The 20,402-nt window shown below is 48.1% G+C and overlaps 1 protein-coding gene across 20 annotated transcripts in view; it reads right to left on the reverse strand.

The window, feature by feature from the left end:
• Positions 1-20,402, reverse strand: part of EIF4G3 (eukaryotic translation initiation factor 4 gamma 3) — a 143,799-nt gene that overhangs the window by 78,298 nt on the left and 45,099 nt on the right. For 13 of the 20 annotated variants that reach the window (XR_010993537.1, XR_010993538.1, XM_068171827.1 and 10 more), the window contains exon 3: positions 13,437-13,580. The exons of 5 other annotated variants lie outside the window; for them this stretch is intronic. Coding sequence is in view for 13 of the 15 variants with exons in the window: in XM_068171827.1 (XP_068027928.1) it covers positions 13,437-13,580 (144 nt within the window). In the remaining 2 variants the exon portion in view is untranslated. The remainder of the gene's footprint in view (positions 1-13,436; positions 13,581-20,402) is intronic. 2 more of the 20 variants (XM_068171828.1, XM_068171816.1) reach the window with 1 other exon arrangement.

Consider the following 20,402-nt stretch of genomic DNA (forward strand, 5'->3'; position numbering starts at 1 on the left):
TAAACCTTCACATGCCCAGTCACTTCCCAACCCCATAACCTCGGCTCCAGCTCCCCCTGGACACCAGCACCAAGCTTAAATCTCTTGGCAGGAATGGGACAGAGTAGTCAGAACACTTCAGAACAACCCAGGGTCTGCCAGGGCCACGGGCAGCCCCAAAGGCTTTTTCTGCATGGCCACAGACCAACGTGGTGCTGCAGGTCCCTTGCCCAGGTGGTTTTACATCTCGTTATATCTCGTGTATCACTGCACTACTGATGGAGAGCACCCAGCTAAAAACTCACCCAAGTGCCACCACAGACATTTTCAAAAACATCTTGTTATTATTTCATGTCAAGACATAAAGTACCAAAAACATGCACTGTCTAGAAAGAGGATAAAGCTGTTGAGAGATCCATCTCTTTCCCCAGACAACACAACACCCCCAGCCCACCCCAATTTCTCCTGCATAAAACCTGCACCGGTCTGTTCCCAAGCCATTCCCTGACCTGGTTGAGTGCTAAATATTGATTCCAACCCCCCAGCTGGGCACTCAGAGGTGCAGTCATTGTTCTTCATACTGTACCTTATAAGGGTCCTGTCTCTAGATTTATAAATTCTAACACACAAGCCCCTAAAACCAAAGGCAGCTGCCCCTGGAGCGAAGTACAGGAGGGGGAGGTCATTGCACAGGATGAGGAATCTCCTCTTATCCCTGTTTTTAACAACCAGACTTGGTTTTCCTTCCAGCTGCTGAACTATTTTCGTTGAGGAAAACCACAAAGGGAGCAGGGGAGCGGCTGTGTTGATGCACCAGCCCTTGAGGCTGCTTTTGCAGTTTTCCCCTGGGTCACTGGCCTGGACAGCAGGAATTTGGCCTCAGACACAGGTGAAGAAATCCTCCACAGCAGCAGAACCCGTCACTTCAGTCACAAGTGTGGAGTGATGGTGACAGCAAGGATGTGGCTTTTCATTGTGAATCATCATTTCTTTGTGGAGCTGGGCTGGATCTGCCCTCCCACAGCCCCAAATCCAATCACTGTGACAACTCAATCACTGCAACCCAAACAACTGCAACCCTCCAACGAGGGAAATCTCTGGGCATTCAGCTCTGGGAAAGTAAGAGGATTATCATTTAAACCCTGTCTCTTCATTTCTCCCTAATGAACTCCCCGCAGGCAGCGCAGGCTGGAACAGCAGTTCCTCAGGCTGCCCCTCCTTGCTCACACCCAGCACCTGATTTCCCCCAAGCTTTGGTTTCTGCATGCCCTGGATTTTGAGAAAGGTGCATCAGCACAAACTCAGTGCCAGGGGAAGAGGCTTTCCTGGCCTCCCCACAGGCAGCTGCTCCCGTTCCTGCGAGAACGCACAGAACATCTGGAGACTGAAGGTTACAGCTAGATTTTACTTTTTATCTGATGTGAAAAGCTGTGTTATTGAAGGCAGAGAGAAAGCCTCAGCCAGAGCATCCCAGAAGAGCCCAGAATCTCCTCCTCCCACAGACACGTGGCCGGTGAATGGCTCCTCTCCCATCCAGGGCTGCCTTGGGAACACCAGCAGCATCCAGGGGAGGCACAAGGAAGTTCCTGCTCTCCCTGTCTCCCCTACCACACTCCCAGGGGCTGCAGCAGAGATCACTGAACACGAGCTAGAGCAGCTTTTGACCTAAAATCAGTATTAAGGGACAAAATGAACCACTTTGTAGCCATGTCACCAAGCTCTGGAGATGCCCAGGATCAGCCTCAGGTACCTCCAGGATCTGACCACAAACAGGGCACTGCTCGCTCCTGCACCTCTTCTGGACACACCTGACTGTCACCATTATTTTGGTAACCACATAATTCAAGTCCACCTCACTTTTTTTCCTCCCTGGTGTGCTCTGCACTCAGCAGAACAGGCTTGGAAGCTGCTGGCAGGAAAGAGAATATCTGTAACATACAGATCCAGCTCATCTGCAAATATTACAGATGATGGTGGAGAAACCTGAATTATTAAATTTATTCATTTCAGCCTTTTTTATAAAGCATCCTCTCAAATAATGCATAAAGCATATTCTCCCACTATTCCTGTGAACTATTCCAGCTTTAAAAATAGCACAACAAATGATTAAACCACTAAACAAGGACAATTCCCCTCTAAATGCTCCCAGTTTGCCTTTCATTATCACAATGATATTTCAATGATCATCACACACACTCTCAGATCCTTCTGCTTGAACACAAGTCCCCATTCACGAACACGTGTTCAAATATGCAAGTTTGAGGTACCCACCACACCAGGGATGCCACATTTTTTAAGCAGCTCATTTGCAAATTATCCAGAATCACTGAAATCAGCTCATCCTCACCAGGGCAATGCTGCAAAACAAAAATATGCAGCGGTTCTACTCTGCTGCCTCTCTAAGCCAGGGCTGCTCCCCTGCAGGGTGCATCAGCACCTGAGAAACACTGTTTTCCTGAATATATTGGTATATAATACCTGGAATATTCAAAGTCCCATTAAAATCAGTGACAAAAAGACCAGAGCTCTTCTCTGACACCAAACAAATTGTGCAGATGAAGAGCTCCACATAAAAAACAGAATTAACACAATTCCAGTGCAAACACTCTGCTCCTGATGGAGGGACTGGGATGGCACCAGGGTGGGACACGGCCCAAATCTCTGCACATTGGATTTACTGGGAAGTTTTGAGGTTTGGATTTGGGTGGAGACACATAATAAACAGGAACTGTGACTGTTCAGTGAGTTTATTTAAATACGTAGGCTTTTTCTAAAGCTATTTCCTCAACATGCCAAGACTTGGCTCCAGGTGTTTTGCTTGATTTTAGGACTTTAACAAACTGCAGACAAGTAGAAGATGCAGAGAATAAGTAGCTGGCATCCCCACTGCCATTCTCCTGACAAGTACCCTGGTTTATTCCCTCTTTTTCCATAAGCCCAGCTGTCAGGGAATTCCTCTAGTTGGTAAATATTAACATTTTACTGGAAGGTGTCCATGCCCATAGCAGGGGGTGGAACAAGATGAGCTTTAAGGTCCCTCCCAAACAAAACCACTCTGGGATTTTGTGTTTAAGCTCAGCCTTTAAAAGGATATAAATATCCTGACCCAGGAGGAATTACTCCTCTCTTTCCCCTTTTTCCTCTGCAGCAGTTTGTCTCAGGATACAACACCTGTATCATTACCTGCACAGCCAAATTTGTAGCAATTTTTTTATGGCTTTACATGTTTTCACCTCACACATCTGAGTGGGCAAAGGAGCAAGGCACAGGGAAACTGAGCCCCAAGTAACATCCACAGAGCTACCAGCACTTTTCCTACTTCAACGTGGATAACGAGATTGTCTCCAAGAGAAGATGGTGAAGGAACACGATCTGCTCTTCCCTGGAGAGGGACTGTTTGTGCCAGGGACCACAGATACACAAAATGCACATTCTTGACTTTTTGGAGTGAGTCCTGAGGAGCCCATGGAGACACTCCAGGGCTGGAGCCCCTCTGCTCTGGAGCCAGGCTGGGAGAGCTGGGGGTGTTCACCTGCACGAGAGAAGGCTCCAGGGAGAACTCAGAGACCCTTGCAGGGCTTGAAGGGGCTCCAGGAGAGCTGGAGAGGGACTGGGGACAAGGCATGGAGGGACAGGACACAGGGAATGGCTTCCCACTGCCAGAGGGCAGGGAGGGATGGGATACTGGGAATTAGGAATTGTTCCTTGGGAGGGTGTAAGGCCCTGGCACAGGGTGCCCAGAGCAGCTGGGGCTGCCCCTGGATCCCGGGCAGTGCCCAAGGCCAGGCTGGACAGGGTTTGGAGCAGCCTGGGACAGTGGGAGGTGTGGGACTGGATGAGCTTTAAGGTCCCTCCAGCCCAAACTATTCTGGGTTCAGTGATTTTCTCCTCAGCTCCACTGGCTGTACGTGTCCCTCACCACAGCGCAAGGGCAAACAGAACACCCAGCCTGAGGGAGGACAGAATCCTCTTCCCCCTTCCCAGGCACGGCTCCAGCCCGTGAGCCCATGCTGAACTCCAGACACAGCAGAGGACCTGCAGTGCAAGACCAAACCAGTGATTTTGAGCCATGGGGGTGGACAGGGGTCCTGCTGGTGGCTGCTTCCTCCCAAAGCCATTTTTAAATTCATCAGCATGGAGTCTGCTGCTAAGGAAAATGTGAAGCCACGGATAACATCGCAGGAAAGCATTCCACAACATCTGGAAACACTGCTATGGCTTTACATGGCTCCTTCCTGAGGCTGAACTGCCAGGCTCTGCCCTGGCTGCAGCACCTGGCTTGCAGCCTGGGGTGGTCTGCTAATGACCATCATGTAATTAAGTAAATTGGCATTTTCTGTAATGAAGGTACTCAAAAATATGGAGTGCATGTGTGTGCTGAGGGCAGAAATTCCACCATCTCAACTGCTGAAAGCAGAACTGGAACTGTCTACAGAAACACCCTTGAGTTCACAGAGTGCCTTCCACTTGTTCTATAAAACTGCCTCATTTTAACAAAATAGACTTTGAGGACAAGTACTTGTTCCTAGGAACACAACCCCAAGCAGCCAAGACCCTATTCCACATCAAAACAGCATCAGTGGCTTTGCAGCTTTCCTCCTATTTTCTTCCAAAAGCCAACAAGAAGCTCCAAAAATGTGTCATGTGATATCTCAGAGGATGCTGTCATCCTTGGAGACACTCAGAACCCAAGGGGAGGTGGCCCACAGTTATCTCTCCAGCTGACCCAGCTCAGAGCAGGCACCTGGACCTGATGATCCTAGGTCTCTTCCAACCTTCACCTGTGTGAGGGCAGCAATCAGATAAAATATCAAAGTTTTACTGAATTCCACTGAAGCCCAGAAATACCCTACATATAAAGTGCCTGAATGTGCACAAAGTTAAAACAAGCTAATAAATTATGGGTTTCTAATGACACCATAAGAAGGGATATGTGGAGAACACGGGCACAGCCTTCCAGGCTGCAGGGAGTGGAATTATGGCTCCAATATCTCTGTTGGTTCAATGGAAAGCAGCAGAGTGAGGGCTCAGCTGGCAGGAGAACCAGGCTGGTTATGGATTCAAAGCTTCACCTCTGGAACGTGGCTATCCCTGCTGCAGGTTAAATGGCTCCAGAGGTTATTCCTCTATTTCCCAGTCTGACACCACAGCTAACAGTGGACTCCAGGATATCCAGGGCTCCATCTCCCTGGTTTCTCTGGCTGCAGGGATATTTTATGCCCTCTGTGCTCACAAAACACAGACTGTGTAAAGCCCTGACTTTTATGCTGACTCTGGTGCTTTACAGAACACATGGTGTTTGTTTAAAAACTGCGTATTTTCTGGAGCATTCAAGAAAACATCCATTAAATTGCATGGAACAGAAGGTACTATTACAGAAGGAATTTCAGAATTGAAGTTATTAAATGCAAGTAAATGGCAAATTGCCTCGTATTGTTTTGGTTTTTTATATTATGAATAAAAATGTGGCTCAACAAGTGGCTAAGTCTGAAAAGCACCAAAATAAAGTCCAGGGCATGTGACTATGAGAACAGAAAATACACATGGAAGAAAGGGATCTGAAGAATTTTTAAACAGCTACAGAGAAGTTCGATTTTCTATTGAAAATGCTGTTTTATTCCACCCCAAACCAAGTTACTGGCAAGTTTAGAAGTGCCTTTGATTCCCAATAATCTGACAGGCCAAACAAAGCCGCTTCCGCTCGCGCAGCAGCCAGGATGTGCCGTGTGGCCAAGACACCCACAGAGAGCTTTCCCTTCCAAACCCCCGTGCCTGCCCAGGGTGGAAGGGCCAGGGAACACTCAGAGCCAGGTCACGGCTACACCAGAGGAGAGGAAAAGCTCAAGCAGCAGTAGAAAAACACTTCTCTCCCCACTGGGCAAACCAGACCGCCTGGAGAAGGATTAAACACACCTCTCACAGCAGGAATTCTTTACAGTGCCAGGACAAGGGAATGGCTTCCCACTGCCAGAGGGTGGGGATAGATGGGGTATTGGAATGGAATCCTTCCCTGGGAGGGTGTAAGGCCCTGGCACAGGCTGCCCAGAGCAGCTGGGGCTGCCCCTGCATCCCTGGAGGTGCCCAAGGCCAGGCTGGACAGGGCTTGGAGCAGCCTGGGACAGTGGAATGTGTCCCTGCCCCCGGCAGAGGTGGGGCTGGATGAGATTAAAATCCTTTCTCAACTCAAACCATCCTGGGATTCTATGATAGGATTCTATGAGGCAGATGAGGGATGGGTCTAAAGCCAGACCTAGTCCCAACTAGGCTCAGTATTTGTGCTGTAATCTTTTCCTTGCAAACATATATGATAAAATTGTAATGGATCTTCCTTTCTTTCCTTTCCTCGCTAGAAAAAAAAAATAATTAAAGGCTCTTTCTGTCCTTCTTGAGTGCACAAATACTAAAACTAATTTATACATCCCTCCTACGTTGAAATTAATTCATACATTCCTCCTATGAAAGCCAACTGCTTCTAAGGTTAAATAATTAAAATAAATAATGTTAATCAGCATTTGAAGCTACATTATGCCTTCCCAACTGTCCCTTCCTGCAGCTCGTGCACCCGGATGCTCTCCCAGATTAGAAGACTCCCATGAAGCCCAGCATCCCCACACAAAAGCCCCCTGAAGCCCAAAGGCACTGAAACACAAGACATGTTTGATGTTTCCAGCCAGATTTGCCCAGACTTAACTTAATGAGTTAAAAAGCACAGTAATGAACCAAAAATAATGAAATACATTCTCAGAGGAAATATTCCCAGCATTATTAACCCAATCAAAAACCTCCTAATCCTATTACAAACCAAAGGGTTCAGCTGCACTTCCAGCAGGTCTTGAACACAAAGGCCAAAAGAAGATTACACTTCTGGATTTATCAGCCATTAAATAACTCACAGTTTCAAATCTCCACCTGCAGTCACAGATTCCTGCAAGCCTGGAATTTGCAAAATGTATTGGAAATGTGCTGGGATGAAGCCTGACCCGGATGTACAGAAGGAAGCACAAGGAAAGAAGTGAGAAGAAAAAGAGGTCAAACTCTTGACTGGTCAGAAAAAATCCATTACTACATATTAATCTGGTTATTTAGGTAGGTTTATTGTTCACAAAACACCATCAGGAGTTGAGCTGTTTAAATCTGCCTTATTCTCATTGTCTGGAATGGACAGCAGATCCAAGAAACTGGAATCTGCTGCTTGGACGAGCAGCACAAACAGGCAACATTTTCCCTCAGCTGGTCCAGCACCAACTTCTTCATTTATACAAGGAGAGTTTAATCTTTCGTTCTGTGTCTGCATCACAAATAAACTCCCTGACTGACAACCATAAACGTTATGGGACTGCAGGCAGGTTTAACCAGCAGGGAATTGGCTCCTTACACAGAACAAGGAGGTTCCTACACAGAGAAGTTCTCTGGGGGAAGAGCTCCCTGCAAAGCTTAGAGATCAACTCAGATCAAGGGATCCACAGCGCTGCTCCTGAACACAGAAAATGATGGACAGGGAGTTTATCTGAATGAGACAATAAAACTGGGAGCCCCTCATGTCCCAGGAGCAGTGGAAGTTTATTATCTGATTTTATGCTGACTATTTCCTTCTAGCAAAGCACATGTGGACCCAAATAATGGGAATCATCAATCTGGAAGGGACCCACAGGATCAGAGTCCGACCCCTGGCCCTGCACAGACACCCCAACAATCCCAGCCTGTCCAAAGGCTCCTGGAGCTCTGGCAGCCTCGGGGCTGGGACCATTCCCTGGGGAGCCTGGGCAGTGCCCAGCACCCTCTGGGGAAGAACCTTTCCTGATCTCCATAATGACACAGCTCCAGCCCTTCCCTGAGGTCCTGTCCCTGGTCACCAGGGGGACGATGAGTTTAATGTGCAGCAAACACACTCCAAAGGCAGCTGCCTCCAACACGAGGAGAGAACAAGGAGTAACACTCCCCACGTCCCAGGGCACCTGACTGACCCCAGGGCACCAATGGGTGAGGTTACAATTAAATTACATCCCTCCTTCTGTTCCAATCCCTTAATAAACATCCTTTTATTAAAAGCATCTCAAATTGGGCTGCAGAAGATGGAAGCAGTGAATAAACATCATGGTTCTAACAGGATTATTCCAGCTCCTGTAGAAAGGATCCAAGATCATAAAAGAGGGGCTTGGGGATTGCCTAATAAACATGCCACAGATGGCAGGCAGACTTGCTTCCTGGCACACATTCCCAGACCTGAAGGTACTAAGGAATGTCTCCCTGCTATTACAAACACTAATTCAATGATGGTGACATTTTTGAGGAGCAGAATGAGACCACAAAACTCTTCACTTCAGGCACAAAACCAGATGGTAACAAGTTTCAGCTGGTGCAATCTGTTCTGGATTTAAATCAGCCACCTAAAAGTCAAGGTCTCCGTGCACCAAGATCCAGAGAATGGAGCCCTCCTGCATTTTTGTTCACTCGGGTGTATCTCGACCTTTTCAGGAGCAGGTGAGGGATGTCCACAACTACAGCAGCTCCAGAGGAAGGTCCCCATCAGTGCTGTGGGATCCTCTGCTCCCTAGAGCTCCAGCGTCCCAGCCCATCCCAAGAGGCAGCCGTGGGCAGGCAGCACCAATCTGCTCAGTGCACAGCGTGTTCTTAATGAGAGCTGAAGCTATCTCTGATTACAGAGGAAATTCCTGGCAATTTCTTCCAAGCATGGTTGCTTGATGCTTCCAAACTGTGGGCCTGGACTAAGAGAATCCCTCAGCATCCCACTGGAGCCTGCAGTTCTAAAGCTGAGGCAGAGAAAGCCAAGAGTCTTTTCCAAACCATTCACCCTCACATGTCAGAACCCACTGCACTTGTTCCTTGGGATCCTCCAAAACACCCCCAGGTCACGAGGGGGATGAATCTGCCTTCTCCTGGTGCCCCAAGCTCTGCACACTGCCTCTGGAGGAGCCCTCTCCTCCTCTGTTCACTCCATGGACAGAGGGAAGCTCTTTCCTGCTGCTCCCAAGCCAGCTGCTCTGGAAGTGATCTGCTTTCCTGTTATCCCATCCTACCATGGCTGCCCAATCCCTCAGTGTAAGGCACTGCAATGGGGCAGATTTACAGCACTTCAGCTGCTCTCTGTTAGGGGCCCTGGGAATGCTCTCAGCCTGCTCTGGATTCTCCATCCATCAGGGGATGGTGCCTGACTGTCAGTCCAGGCCCTACCTGAGCTCTGCACAACCTGCTCCGGGAGCCACATGCAAGGAGGAGCTGCTCTGCCCCTTTTCCAATGGCTTCTCCTTTCCTCCACACACTGAGAAAGGGAATTGAGTCAAACCAGCCCCTTCTGCAGCCTCAAGCCAGGAGAGGAGTCAGAGGGGCCGTGCCCCGCCTCTCCCTGTCGGAACGAGGGAAAAACACGCAAAACCCAACAGGAATATGAAATTTTATGTACTTGGGGCCACATCTGGCCATAACATCACTGCAGCAGCATGTGCTGCGCATTCCCCTGCGCCAGAGCTCAGCACATTCCCGAGAGCAGCACTATGACTTCAAGGCCCTGGAATTTGGGAAGCAGAGATGCTGCCTGTTGCTGCAAAGACGGGGGTGTGGGACTGCTCCGCATTGCTGCCAAGGCCTCCTCACTGTGCTGCACAAACTAATCCTGAAGGGCAGCAAAGTGCCAGAGGGTGTCCGTCGGGAAAGCCTCAGAGGAGGTGGAGCAGGGAGCCATGCTCTTGTTTTGGCTACATCAGGTGGCGGAGGAAGAGAAAGGGCCACCCAGCCACAGCACCGCAGAACCAGCTGCTTCTGTCTGTTTAGGTAAAGCTAAAGGAAACCAAAGGTACAACGTTCACTTGCACCTGACTTCTCAGGTTAAATACCCCATACATTCCCTGATCCCAAACTCTCCCTTTCAGACCATTCCGCACAAATCACACACAAACTTACAGTGAGCTGCTCCAGCTCCTGGAGCTCCAGGAAAGGACAGCAATTCCTTTTACCACTTACTAGAATTCAAGATATTACTGCATCTCCCAGCCCCCAGACGTGCTGGGACAGGCAGCTCTGGAGCAGCCAGGACAGCGAGGGATCACTGGTAGAACCAAATCATTTGTTAACCCTCCTTCTCCTTTGGAGCATGGCTTCTGCCAAGGGTGAGGGTGAAGGGTCTGGAGGGGCCACACCAGGAGCAGCTGAGAGCACTTGGTGTGGTCAGCCTGGAGCAGAGGAGCCAGAGGGGAGCCCTCACTGGAGGCTGCAGCTCCGATCTCTGCCTGTGAGCAGGGACAGGACCCAGGGAAGGGCTGGAGCTGGGCCAGGGGGTTGGGGCTGGAGATCAGGAAAGGTTCTTCCCCAGAGGGTGCTGGGCACTGCCCAGGCTCCCCAGGGAATGGTCCCAGCCCCGAGGCTGCCAGAGCTCCAGGAGCCTTTGGACAGGCTGGGATTGTTGGGTGTCTGTGCAGGGCCAGGGGTCGGACTCTGATCCTGTGGGTCCCTTCCAGCTCAGGACATTCCCTGGTTCTGTGAGATCCCCTCTTGAAGAAACTCTAGAGCCTGAGGAGATGCTGAGATCCCACCTGGGTAACAGCAAGGAGAGACTCTGCTGAGCACTCAGAGCAATCTGCCCCACCAGCAGTGACACACATTCTACCTCTGCCCAAACTCCATTTAGGACCAAATGACATCCAAAGCCTAAAACACCCACCAGTGTTTTCACTCACTCCCTCAAGAGCAGTCCCTACCTTGGAAAGACTCACTTTGATGAGTATTTATTAACTCAGGAGTCTGATGGAGAAATCAATGACCCTTAATCAGACTCTAATTCAAACTAAGTGGTCTTGTCCTTATCTTTTATGCACAAACACCCCCTCGCTACGTTAGGCATGACTGGACAAAGGCAAAGACAACCTTTGTTCAGTGTTCAATCATCAACGCAGTGTGGGTGGGTAAAATAGAGTTATTTGTGTTTTTTTATTGCTGTTAAAGGAATTAATAATAACACATTCATCTGAGTCCCTATCAGCCTGGGTCCCTTTATCTCTAAAAGGAAACAGTAGGATTTAAGATTTAAGGTGCCCAAGAATCAGACAAAATTACTCAAAAATTTCTCTCATCACTTTCTAAAAGAAAGCAAATGAATGAAAACATGATAGAAATTCACAAACTACAAGAGGTGTGGAAAGAGGAAACTTCCACTCACCTCATTCTTAACACAAGCACTGTTCCTTGAAGCCCAGGGGAGACAAATCACAGATGCAATGAACAGGTTAAACTTTCATCCAAATCTCCATTTAGCTTGGGAATTTCTTACCATAACACAGACACTCAACTCCTGACAGGGGTCCAAGTGAGATACACAGAAAAATATTCAGAATTTAAATTTACCCAAATCTCTCTATAGTTCAGGGGTACAGAAAACTGTCCCTGGGGACACGTTATTCTGTAAGGCTTTAATCCCCCTTACTGGTGTCCCAAGTGCTGACACCAAGAGCATTTTGGCTCTTCACAGAACCCCAGAATGATTTGGGTTGGATCAGCTTGCTCCAACTCTCCCCCAGCCATGGGCAGGGACAGCTTCCACCAGACCAGGCTGCTCCAAGCCCTGTCCAACCTGGCATCACCACCCCAGCTTCAGCCAAAGGGAAGGGCTCCTGAGGGGAGCCCCAGCACCAGCTGGGAACGAGCAGGAGCTGCACGTGTGCTGCTGAATCCCACCTTGGCAGGGATCACCTGGGGAAAAGCTCTGCAGTGCCCAGGCCTCTCGGGCCCCAAAGCTCCACCTGCCTCGTACCCCTGGGCCTTGCTGCTCCTCCCTGTCCCTCAGCACACGAGGGCTGGCTCCTCACAGGGGGAGCACGGCCACCCTGGGAGCTCCCAGGGCCCTCAGCTGCCACCGGGGCTGTGAGGTCACTCCAGCAGCATGGCAGGGACACAGGCTGACCCTCACCTCCAAGAGCCAGCAGGACAGGAAAGCAGCATTATCCAGCTGGCTGGAGATTTGGCACAGAGCCCACTCCCTATGGATGCACTGACTCAATGGAAAATACTAAGGGAAGAAAAGAAATCCCTTGATTACAATAGATTTAAAGAGGCAGCCCAGAATGTTCTCTTCTTCCCCTCTCCCCTGCCACAAGTCGCTTCCATGTGTTGATGAGGTTCACCAGGAAGGAATGTCTGGATCCATGACAAAAGCCAGGCAGCATCTGAGGGTTTGCTCTGCAACCCTGCTGTGCCCTCCCAGTTCCGTGAGCCTCAGTTCTCAGCCCAGAGCCTTTACTCCCAACAACCCTGCAGCTAGAGTGCAGGAACAGCTCCAGCACCACCAATGCCTGCCACAGACACTGCAGCCTCTAACGTCCCACCCAGGGAGGATGAGCATCTGCACACTGCCAAACACAACCGCGAGTTTCACTCTGCCCATCATGTCCAACCAGAATGTGCATCATTCAGGTGAAGTGTTCCTTCCGTGACCCGTTTCCAGGCATCTCCTGAAGGTCAGCTGCAGTTTAATGTTTCAGAGGCTGGCAGGGGGGCTCGGATCCACCTGAGGCTCTCCCCATCACTTCCCCATTCCCAACACACCCTCGCCTCCCATCCTGCTCCCCTCCCTCAGAACAAAACCACTCTCCATAACAGCTGACCTGCTCAGGCCTTCTTGTTCGATCCACACAAGTATAAATCCATCAAGAGCAGAGGGAACATCAGGCTTTTCTCTAGTTCACAGCTCATTCCTTACACATTCCACTTTCCCCATCCCAGTATCTTTTATTTCCCTTTTTTTCTCACCCTATTACCTGCCTCTTTTGCCCCCTTCTTTTTCAGATAAGCTTCTCCACTCTCAAGTCAGCCCTGCAGAATATTTATCTAATAGAGGCTACAAAGAGACCAATTTATTCCACATATCTCACTAAACTCTATTTCTCCACTCTTATTATAACTCCCATTTATCTCCTGTTCTGGACTTTTCTGTAACCAGCCCTTTGTCTCATCTCTTTTATGAGAAATCATTTGTGCAACTCATTTTCCTGACCCATTTCTTAGAATTACAGAACTGCACCATCTTGTACAAAACTGCAACATCTTGATTTCCCCTTGGAAAATCCCTGAGACAGGACACAGGGCACTTTTAGGGTGTTAAACCTGGAAGTCAGGCTGTGCCTGATCCAACAGCAAAACACATTCGTCCTCATCCATGATTATGTTCTCTAATTTTTCAAGTTGTTTTTAGTTTCTATTACAGAGTCCAAGTGGAACTAATGCCTAATAAACTCGTATTTAATTTATAAATACCAATTTATGGTATTGGTGTGCTAAGCTAAGTGCTGCTGATAGGTCACTGCAAGGTTCAAGCCACACCCTTTATTCACTTTATTTCTTCACTGGACACAGACAACACAACTCAGTTCCTTGCTGAGCAGAGAAGCTGAGAATGGGATAGGAGGGAAAGGGGGAGGCTGGGAACGCTCTGCTCCAATGCCAGGTCTTACCTGTGAGAGCCCAGGGGACGATGCATGTCCCGGTGGCGTTGCAGCAAGATTTGGGTGTCCCTTATTTAATTCATGTGCAGTGTAAGGGGATGGGGCAGGAGGACCCGGTTGTCTTGCTACTTGTGTTACCTGTGTGGAGATAAACTGTTAGTAAAACATTACATTAGTAATCAGTCTACAGAGACTCCATTGTACATATCTAGAGAGACAAAATAATATTTATTTATCCAAGTGAAACACTGCACAAGTTATTTAACTATTTATGTGATTCAGGAGAATGTGGAAGGGTCAAAAACTCAGAGCACCAGCTGCAGTCGCTGGTGGAAATGTGTGGGATCCCTTTGCCTTCAGGCCTGAGACCTTCTGATCCCTCCATGAGAAGCTATATCAAAAAATACTGGGATTTTGCACGGGGATACACATTACCAGCAACAAACTATGGGGGAAATTTGCATATTCCCCTCCAAAAAAGAAAAATAAAGGACTGCAGAGAAACCATGCTATCTGCAGGGCTTGCCACAAGCAAAGAATGAAACAGCAAAGCAAATCTTGCATATGTTTGTCTCCTTTCTCAACTTCTATTAAAAAAGCTCAACAAAACACATTAAGCAAAGTATTAGAAAAATATTTTCATGGCACACAAATATTTGCTCCACTTTATCTCCACGATGGAACTGTTTAAAATATATGTTAGAGAGTGGCTATAGTAAAAAAAAGGGGAATCAAAGGAAAAAAAGTTACACAACTATTAGGTGACACCTCCAGCTGCTCAACACAACTAAATTTTGGCAGATTGGGTTAAAACGCACGCTACTGAAATTCATCATTTGCTTCTCACTGACCTTTTCTCATTTATTTGTTTGCTGAAAAGCACCACTAAATAATGGAATGGTTTGGGTTGGAAGGGACCGTAAATCCATCCAGTGCCACCCCTGCCATGGGCAGGGACACCTTCCACTGTCCCACATTGCTCCAAACCCTGTCCAACCTGGCCCTGGACACTGCCGGGGATCCAGGAGCAGCCACAGCTTCTCTGGGCAGCCTGTGCCAGGGCCTGCCCAGCTCACAGGGAAGGATTTATCCCAGTATCCCATCTAACATTCCCCAGTCTGAGGTAAAGGCACCTGAAGCCCACAGAGGTCACTGGCACTGCACAGGCCAATGTGTGCATAAATGTCCCCAGCAGGGTAAAGAAGGCAGAAGGAAATTCCTGGCTCCTTTAATGGAGTATTAGCTCCAAGCTCCAAGAGAGCAGAAGTCACGGAGTTCACCACTTTAGTGCTTTTTCCAAGTCACTTTATTGCACCCAGAGTGTCCACGCCTGTCATTACAGTTCCTAAACCACCACAGCAGCTGCGCCAGCCCCGAAATCCCAGGAAATCGCAACGTGCAACAGCTCCAGCAGGGCTTGGGAATGGGCCAGGAGCCCACTGTGGGAAGATTTACAGCCCCCGAGTGCTCATCAGAGGAAAGGGTGGGTCAGTCACAGAACCTCATCCTGTGTCCCCAACTGGATCCTTCCCCTCGCCAGGGATGAATCATCTCTTTTTCGGGCTGATCTCTCTTGGCAGGTGTGCGCACGCAGCCTCGGCTGAATCAGAGCCAGCCTCACAGAGAGTTCCATAAAACTTTCCACAGCCCATCCCCGAGAAAATGAAAGTCTGTCCCATGACTCTTGTGTCAACCCTGAGAGAGTTGTCATGTCAGTCATGCAGCACTCGGTGCTTAGAAGTGACTATGGATTGTGATGGATATCAAATAATGCAGTCGGGAGGGGGAGGAAGCAAAGGCAACCCAAAAATACAAGGAAATCATTCCTATCAACAGCCCCAGTGACAGGCTGCGCCCATGCTCCTCACGATTCTCCTTGAATGGCACTTCTTGGGGGAAAGCAGAGGTTATTTTGTGACAGCTGTGGGACTTCAACCACTGCCAGTTTTCACCTCCCTACTCTCAGCAGTGCAAACACTGCTCCAGCTAAGGCTGGAGACATCCAAAATCCTCTGATCCAACAGCAGCCAAGTCCACACAGGGCTTTGACAATGGGGCCAGGGCCACTACCAATACCCCAGGTCACTGTGAGCATCCAGCAGTCCTCCTCCTCCTCCTCAGAAATTGCAAAATGCAAATAGAACTGTGGAATAGAATCCCAGAATCTCTAAGGTTGGAAAGCCCTCCAATATCATCTAGTTCAACCATTAACCCAGCACTGCCAGGTCCACCCCTAAACCACGTTCCCAAGTGCCCCACACCTTCTGAACGCTTCCAGGGACGGTGACTCCAGCACTGCCTTGGGGAAAATAACCTAAGCTGGAGGTTACTGAAAGACATCAAGAAATGCTCTCGTGATTGGATCTGAAATCTGGAAGCTGAACTGAGAGGAAAACTGCAGCTGCTTGAGTGAGTCCATGAGATACCCTCGTGCAGGGCAGCAGACACATGACAGACACAGGTCTGGACCTACTAAAATTGGCTTGAAAGCCTAAGAAAGGCAGCAGAACAATTATAAAATTGTACCAGCTTGACAGTTTGGCAACAGCACACTTGGAGAGTATCCCATAGGAGCCGACCACTGATTTTCCAGGACCTCCAGTTTAGCCAAGTCTAGCTCAGTGCACCCAAACCAAGGACTGGTGTTTGTTCCAGCAGAAGGAAAAGCACAGAGGGCCTTTCTCAGCAGCTACAGCAATGTTGGTGTTTCTACACCTTCTTTTTCCTACAACAAATTATTTATAAATAAACTGAATTATAAGATATTGATTTCAATGTAAACAGGTAGTAAAGGAAGACAAATTTGCTGAATTTGTCTGTTTTATTCAGTAATTTTTAACAAAGGTAAAAAGTAGAGACTCTGTCTAAGCTCATCACTCCTGGGCTATCTGCCCAGTGTGGTTTGCTGTTTCTTAAATGGTCTGAGATGACTATGGAAGCAAATATCCTCCTTAAATCTATAGGTTAAGTTGTTCTCCTAAAAATGCATGTACAAAATTACATACTAATTTGCTAGGGCATCACTTTATATTTTCCCTGAGTAGCAAGAACTAATTTTAGTTTTCCAGAAGCCTTAATCCTGTATTTTAAAGGAAGCAGGTAATGAAATACAAAATAAAAACTCAGTTTAGAATTCTTGCTTTTCTTTATGAGATCTTTTACACCTTTTGGGTTTAGCATCTTCTGCTAGTTTGGGATTACTCTTTACCCCACCCAAGTCCCTGGTTTCATGTCCTTCAGAAGCTGTGGCTGCCCCATCCCTGGAAGTGTCCAGGCCCAGGTTGGACAGGGCTTGGAGCAGCCTGGGATAGTGGAAGGTGTCCCTGCCCATGGCAGGGGTGGCACTGGATGGGCTTTAAGGACCCTTCCAACCCAAACTGTTCCATGATTCTAGGCTGGAACAGGATGAGGAACTGAGCTTCCCTCCTGCACATTCCACAGCCTGCACGGCAGGGACCGTGTCGGCCTCCTGACCCAGATCCTTCCTTTGAGCACAGGGTGGCTGGAGCAGCTAATCCTCCCTAATCCCTTTTCTACAGGATTCTCTTCACTGCAGGAAGATCCCTTCAAAGGACACGAAGGTGAATCACAGAACCTCTGCTGGGTGTGAAACACTTGGAGGGACCAATGGGCACCCCAGGACAGAAAACAACCAAACACCCCAAGAGCGAATGACAGAGTCAACCCTTAGTCCTTGAAAATCTGGGACAAGGGGGCTCTTGAGAACCTCACTTCCCCTTAACCTTCTTTGCCCCCAGCTGGTGTGAGCTGAGCACCCTGAGAGGACGTGGCACCTGCTCCAAAAGCACATGAAGACAGCAGCTAACGAGTGTCTTCAACGAGTGTTGGATCCAGCCCTGCCACAGGGACCCTGCTCCAGGCTGCACCTGACCAGGTGACTTTTCCCACACAAACACACCTTGTTAACACTCACTCCTAATCAGTTCTCACCCAGAAGTCATTCACAGAAGCACAGAATGGTTTGGGTTGGAAGGGACCTTTAACTCATCCCATTCCATGGGCAGGGGCACCTTCCACTGGACCAGGTTGCTCGGGGCCTCAGTGCTGCTCCTCAGCTCATGAGAGCTTATCCCTGAGTAATTCTGGTCCAAGCTTCAGCACTTCCAATCACAACATGCTACTAAAGCAGTTACAAAACTTCACCATAACCTGCCAAAACCAGTTATTTGTGCAAAACCAGGATGTCCATGAACACCATTATTCTTCTTATCCAATTCCAGAGCTGTGCCTTGTGCTGAATCTCAAGAGCATGTCTGCTTCTGCTCATTAATCTCATTTTCCATAGATTCAGCCCCATTCCCCTGGGCACAGGACAGGGGTGGCTGGTGGGATTTACACTCACCTTTTGTGCAGTTCCCTTCCTGTTAGAGGTCTATATCTTTCAAAAAAACTCCAACCCAAAAAACTCTCTTGAATATATTTCTTTGAAATAATTTACAACAGAAACAGAATTTCATTCTTATGTGCCTACTGAACTCTGCAGGTTTGGGATCCTTCAGAGGCCACACAAGTAATCACCCTCGTTTCTTGCAGTGTAGAGGATTTGGAAACACCAGGCAAGAAGCAGTTTACAACAACCCAAACTTTTATGTCCAAAAGTAGCTCTGCAATAGAGCATTCTCCATTACTGATGAGGGAAAATTATTACAAGGTTAGTTCATGGAAATAATTATTTCCAACTGTGGCTCGCTTTCAAATAATTTTACTGGATATATTTATTAAAAAACCCAAGCCAACAACCCATTCAGTATAACATGTCACAATAAATAAATAAATAAAGATGAGTTATGATAACTTTAGATGGGTTTGGTTTTAATACCAAGATTTCCTTGATAAAGAGGTTCTACCAAAGCCTTGTTGTGCATTTTGAGCATCTCCAAGTTCTCAAACAAACTTCATCCCACTTGGCCTCTTCCTCACCTCCTACCTCTGTCCTACAGGAAAATCTGTTCCTCAGATTTAATTTTATTATTGGGGCTCATAGTGGAAGACACATGATTTTTCCATTCCCATTTTTGTAGTTGTGGGGGAAAAAAAAAGAGCTCTGGAATGTGCAACCAAGGTTCTGATAATGCATGTGGAAAGGCACAGAAAGGATAATTGAATCATTTTTTCTCTTTATCTAACTAAAAAGGGTGGGTTCATCTGTGGGTTGTTCATCTCTCAAGTGATTTCTCCTCCCACCCCATGCACAATGTACAGGGCCAACACGGGGGCAGCTCAGAGTCACCACGTGGTGGTTACGGACCCCAAAACTCTTCCCACAGCAGTCATGCTCTGGAAAAACACATCTCTAGAAATGATGATCCATAATCCACGTGGAATCCCACAGATATGCGAGCAAATAAAACGCTGATGGGAAAAAGCAGCCCCTGGGTACTGAGGATGCACTTGAAGACCTTGGAGGCCTTTTCCAGCCTGTGAGATTCTGTGATCTCACAGTGCTCTTCAAAATGCCTGTTTAATGCAATCCCAGGCCTCAGACACATGGTGCTGCTCCTTGTGTAACAAACCACCGAGACCTTTCATGAATGAATTTGTCAAGGCACTCCCATCATGTGCTTTTTCCAACCCAATTCATTTTCCCCTGGACTCCCTCTGAATCTGAAATATGCCTGGGGCATCAAATGGAAGCCTGAAAGGAACCCAGCCGAGAAATTTCTCTCCTTTCCCCAAAACATGAAATTTTCTCTCAAACTTTTGCATTCTCAGATCCTGGAACTGAGATATTTCCAGCCCTGTCTTCTATTCCTGTAACACAGGAGTGGTATTTTTCCACACTGAAAAGCTATTTTAGGTCATTCTTCACAGTTACTTTTCTATTTTACATTAATTTAAATTTTTACAGTCATATTTTCCCCACAGGCATTTGCATTATATCTTGGGAGGAAAGAATTGAGAAAAAATAACTTTCTTGAAAGGACTTCAGATATTTTTAAAGTGTTTTTAAGTGTTGTATGGGGTATATAAAGGATAATACAAACTGAATTATTTATTATAACTGTTTGTACATTTATGTTCACAGAATGGTTTGGGCAGGAAGGGACCTTCAAAGCTCATTTTGTTCCATGGCCAGGGACACTTTCCACTGTCCCAGGCTGCTCCAAGCCCTGTCCAACCTGGCCTTGGACACTGCCAGGGATCCAGGGGCAGCCCCAGCTGCTCTGGGCAGCCTGTGCCAGGGCCTGCCCACCCTCCCAGGGAAGGATTTCTTCAGAATTTGTTCCTTTGGTTTTGCTTTTCTGCACACAAACATTTCTATATCAGGTACTGAGAACGGAGGTTACCCAAAGCCTGCGGCTCGGGTTTGTTGTTTCCCTGGTTTCAACACCTCAAACCTCAGCATCTTCAACCCTTGTCAGCTGTACCCCACGCATTCCAACTCACCTGGATGGGAATCCATGGCTCCCTGGCCACCAGACCACCCATGGCCACACCTGCATCCTTCTGCCACTGCAGCCACCTGAGCTGCTGCATTTCTGGGACCAATGGGCACTGGGCAGCACTTTTACCCTTAATCCTGCCCAGAGCTCAGCCTAGCACCCCTGACAGCCCCAGCAGAGGAGGCATCACAAAACTCTTCTACAACCCAAAAAAGGGAACGGCTAAATACCATCATTATCATGGAACCATCATGGAATGGTTTGGGTTGGGAGGGACGTGAATCCTCCTCATCCCCTTCCACCCCTGCCATGGGCAGGGGCACCTTCCACTGTCCCAGGCTGCTCCAAACTGCAATGCCCAACCTGGCCTTGGGCACTGCCAGGGATCCAGGGGCAGCCGCAGCTGCTCTGGGCAAGAGATGCTCCAGCCCCAGGTGCCCCCAGGGAGCCAGAGCCAAAAACCCCATCCCCAGTCACTCCTGCAAACAGAGAAGGAGAAAACCTTGCACAGCAGCTTATGTTTTTCTATAATCAGCTTATGTTCCTGCATAAAATGTAGTGAATTTATCCC

The sequence above is a fragment of the Anomalospiza imberbis genome, chromosome 23 (assembly GCF_031753505.1).
Source record: "Anomalospiza imberbis isolate Cuckoo-Finch-1a 21T00152 chromosome 23, ASM3175350v1, whole genome shotgun sequence".
NCBI lineage: Eukaryota > Metazoa > Chordata > Aves > Passeriformes > Viduidae > Anomalospiza > Anomalospiza imberbis.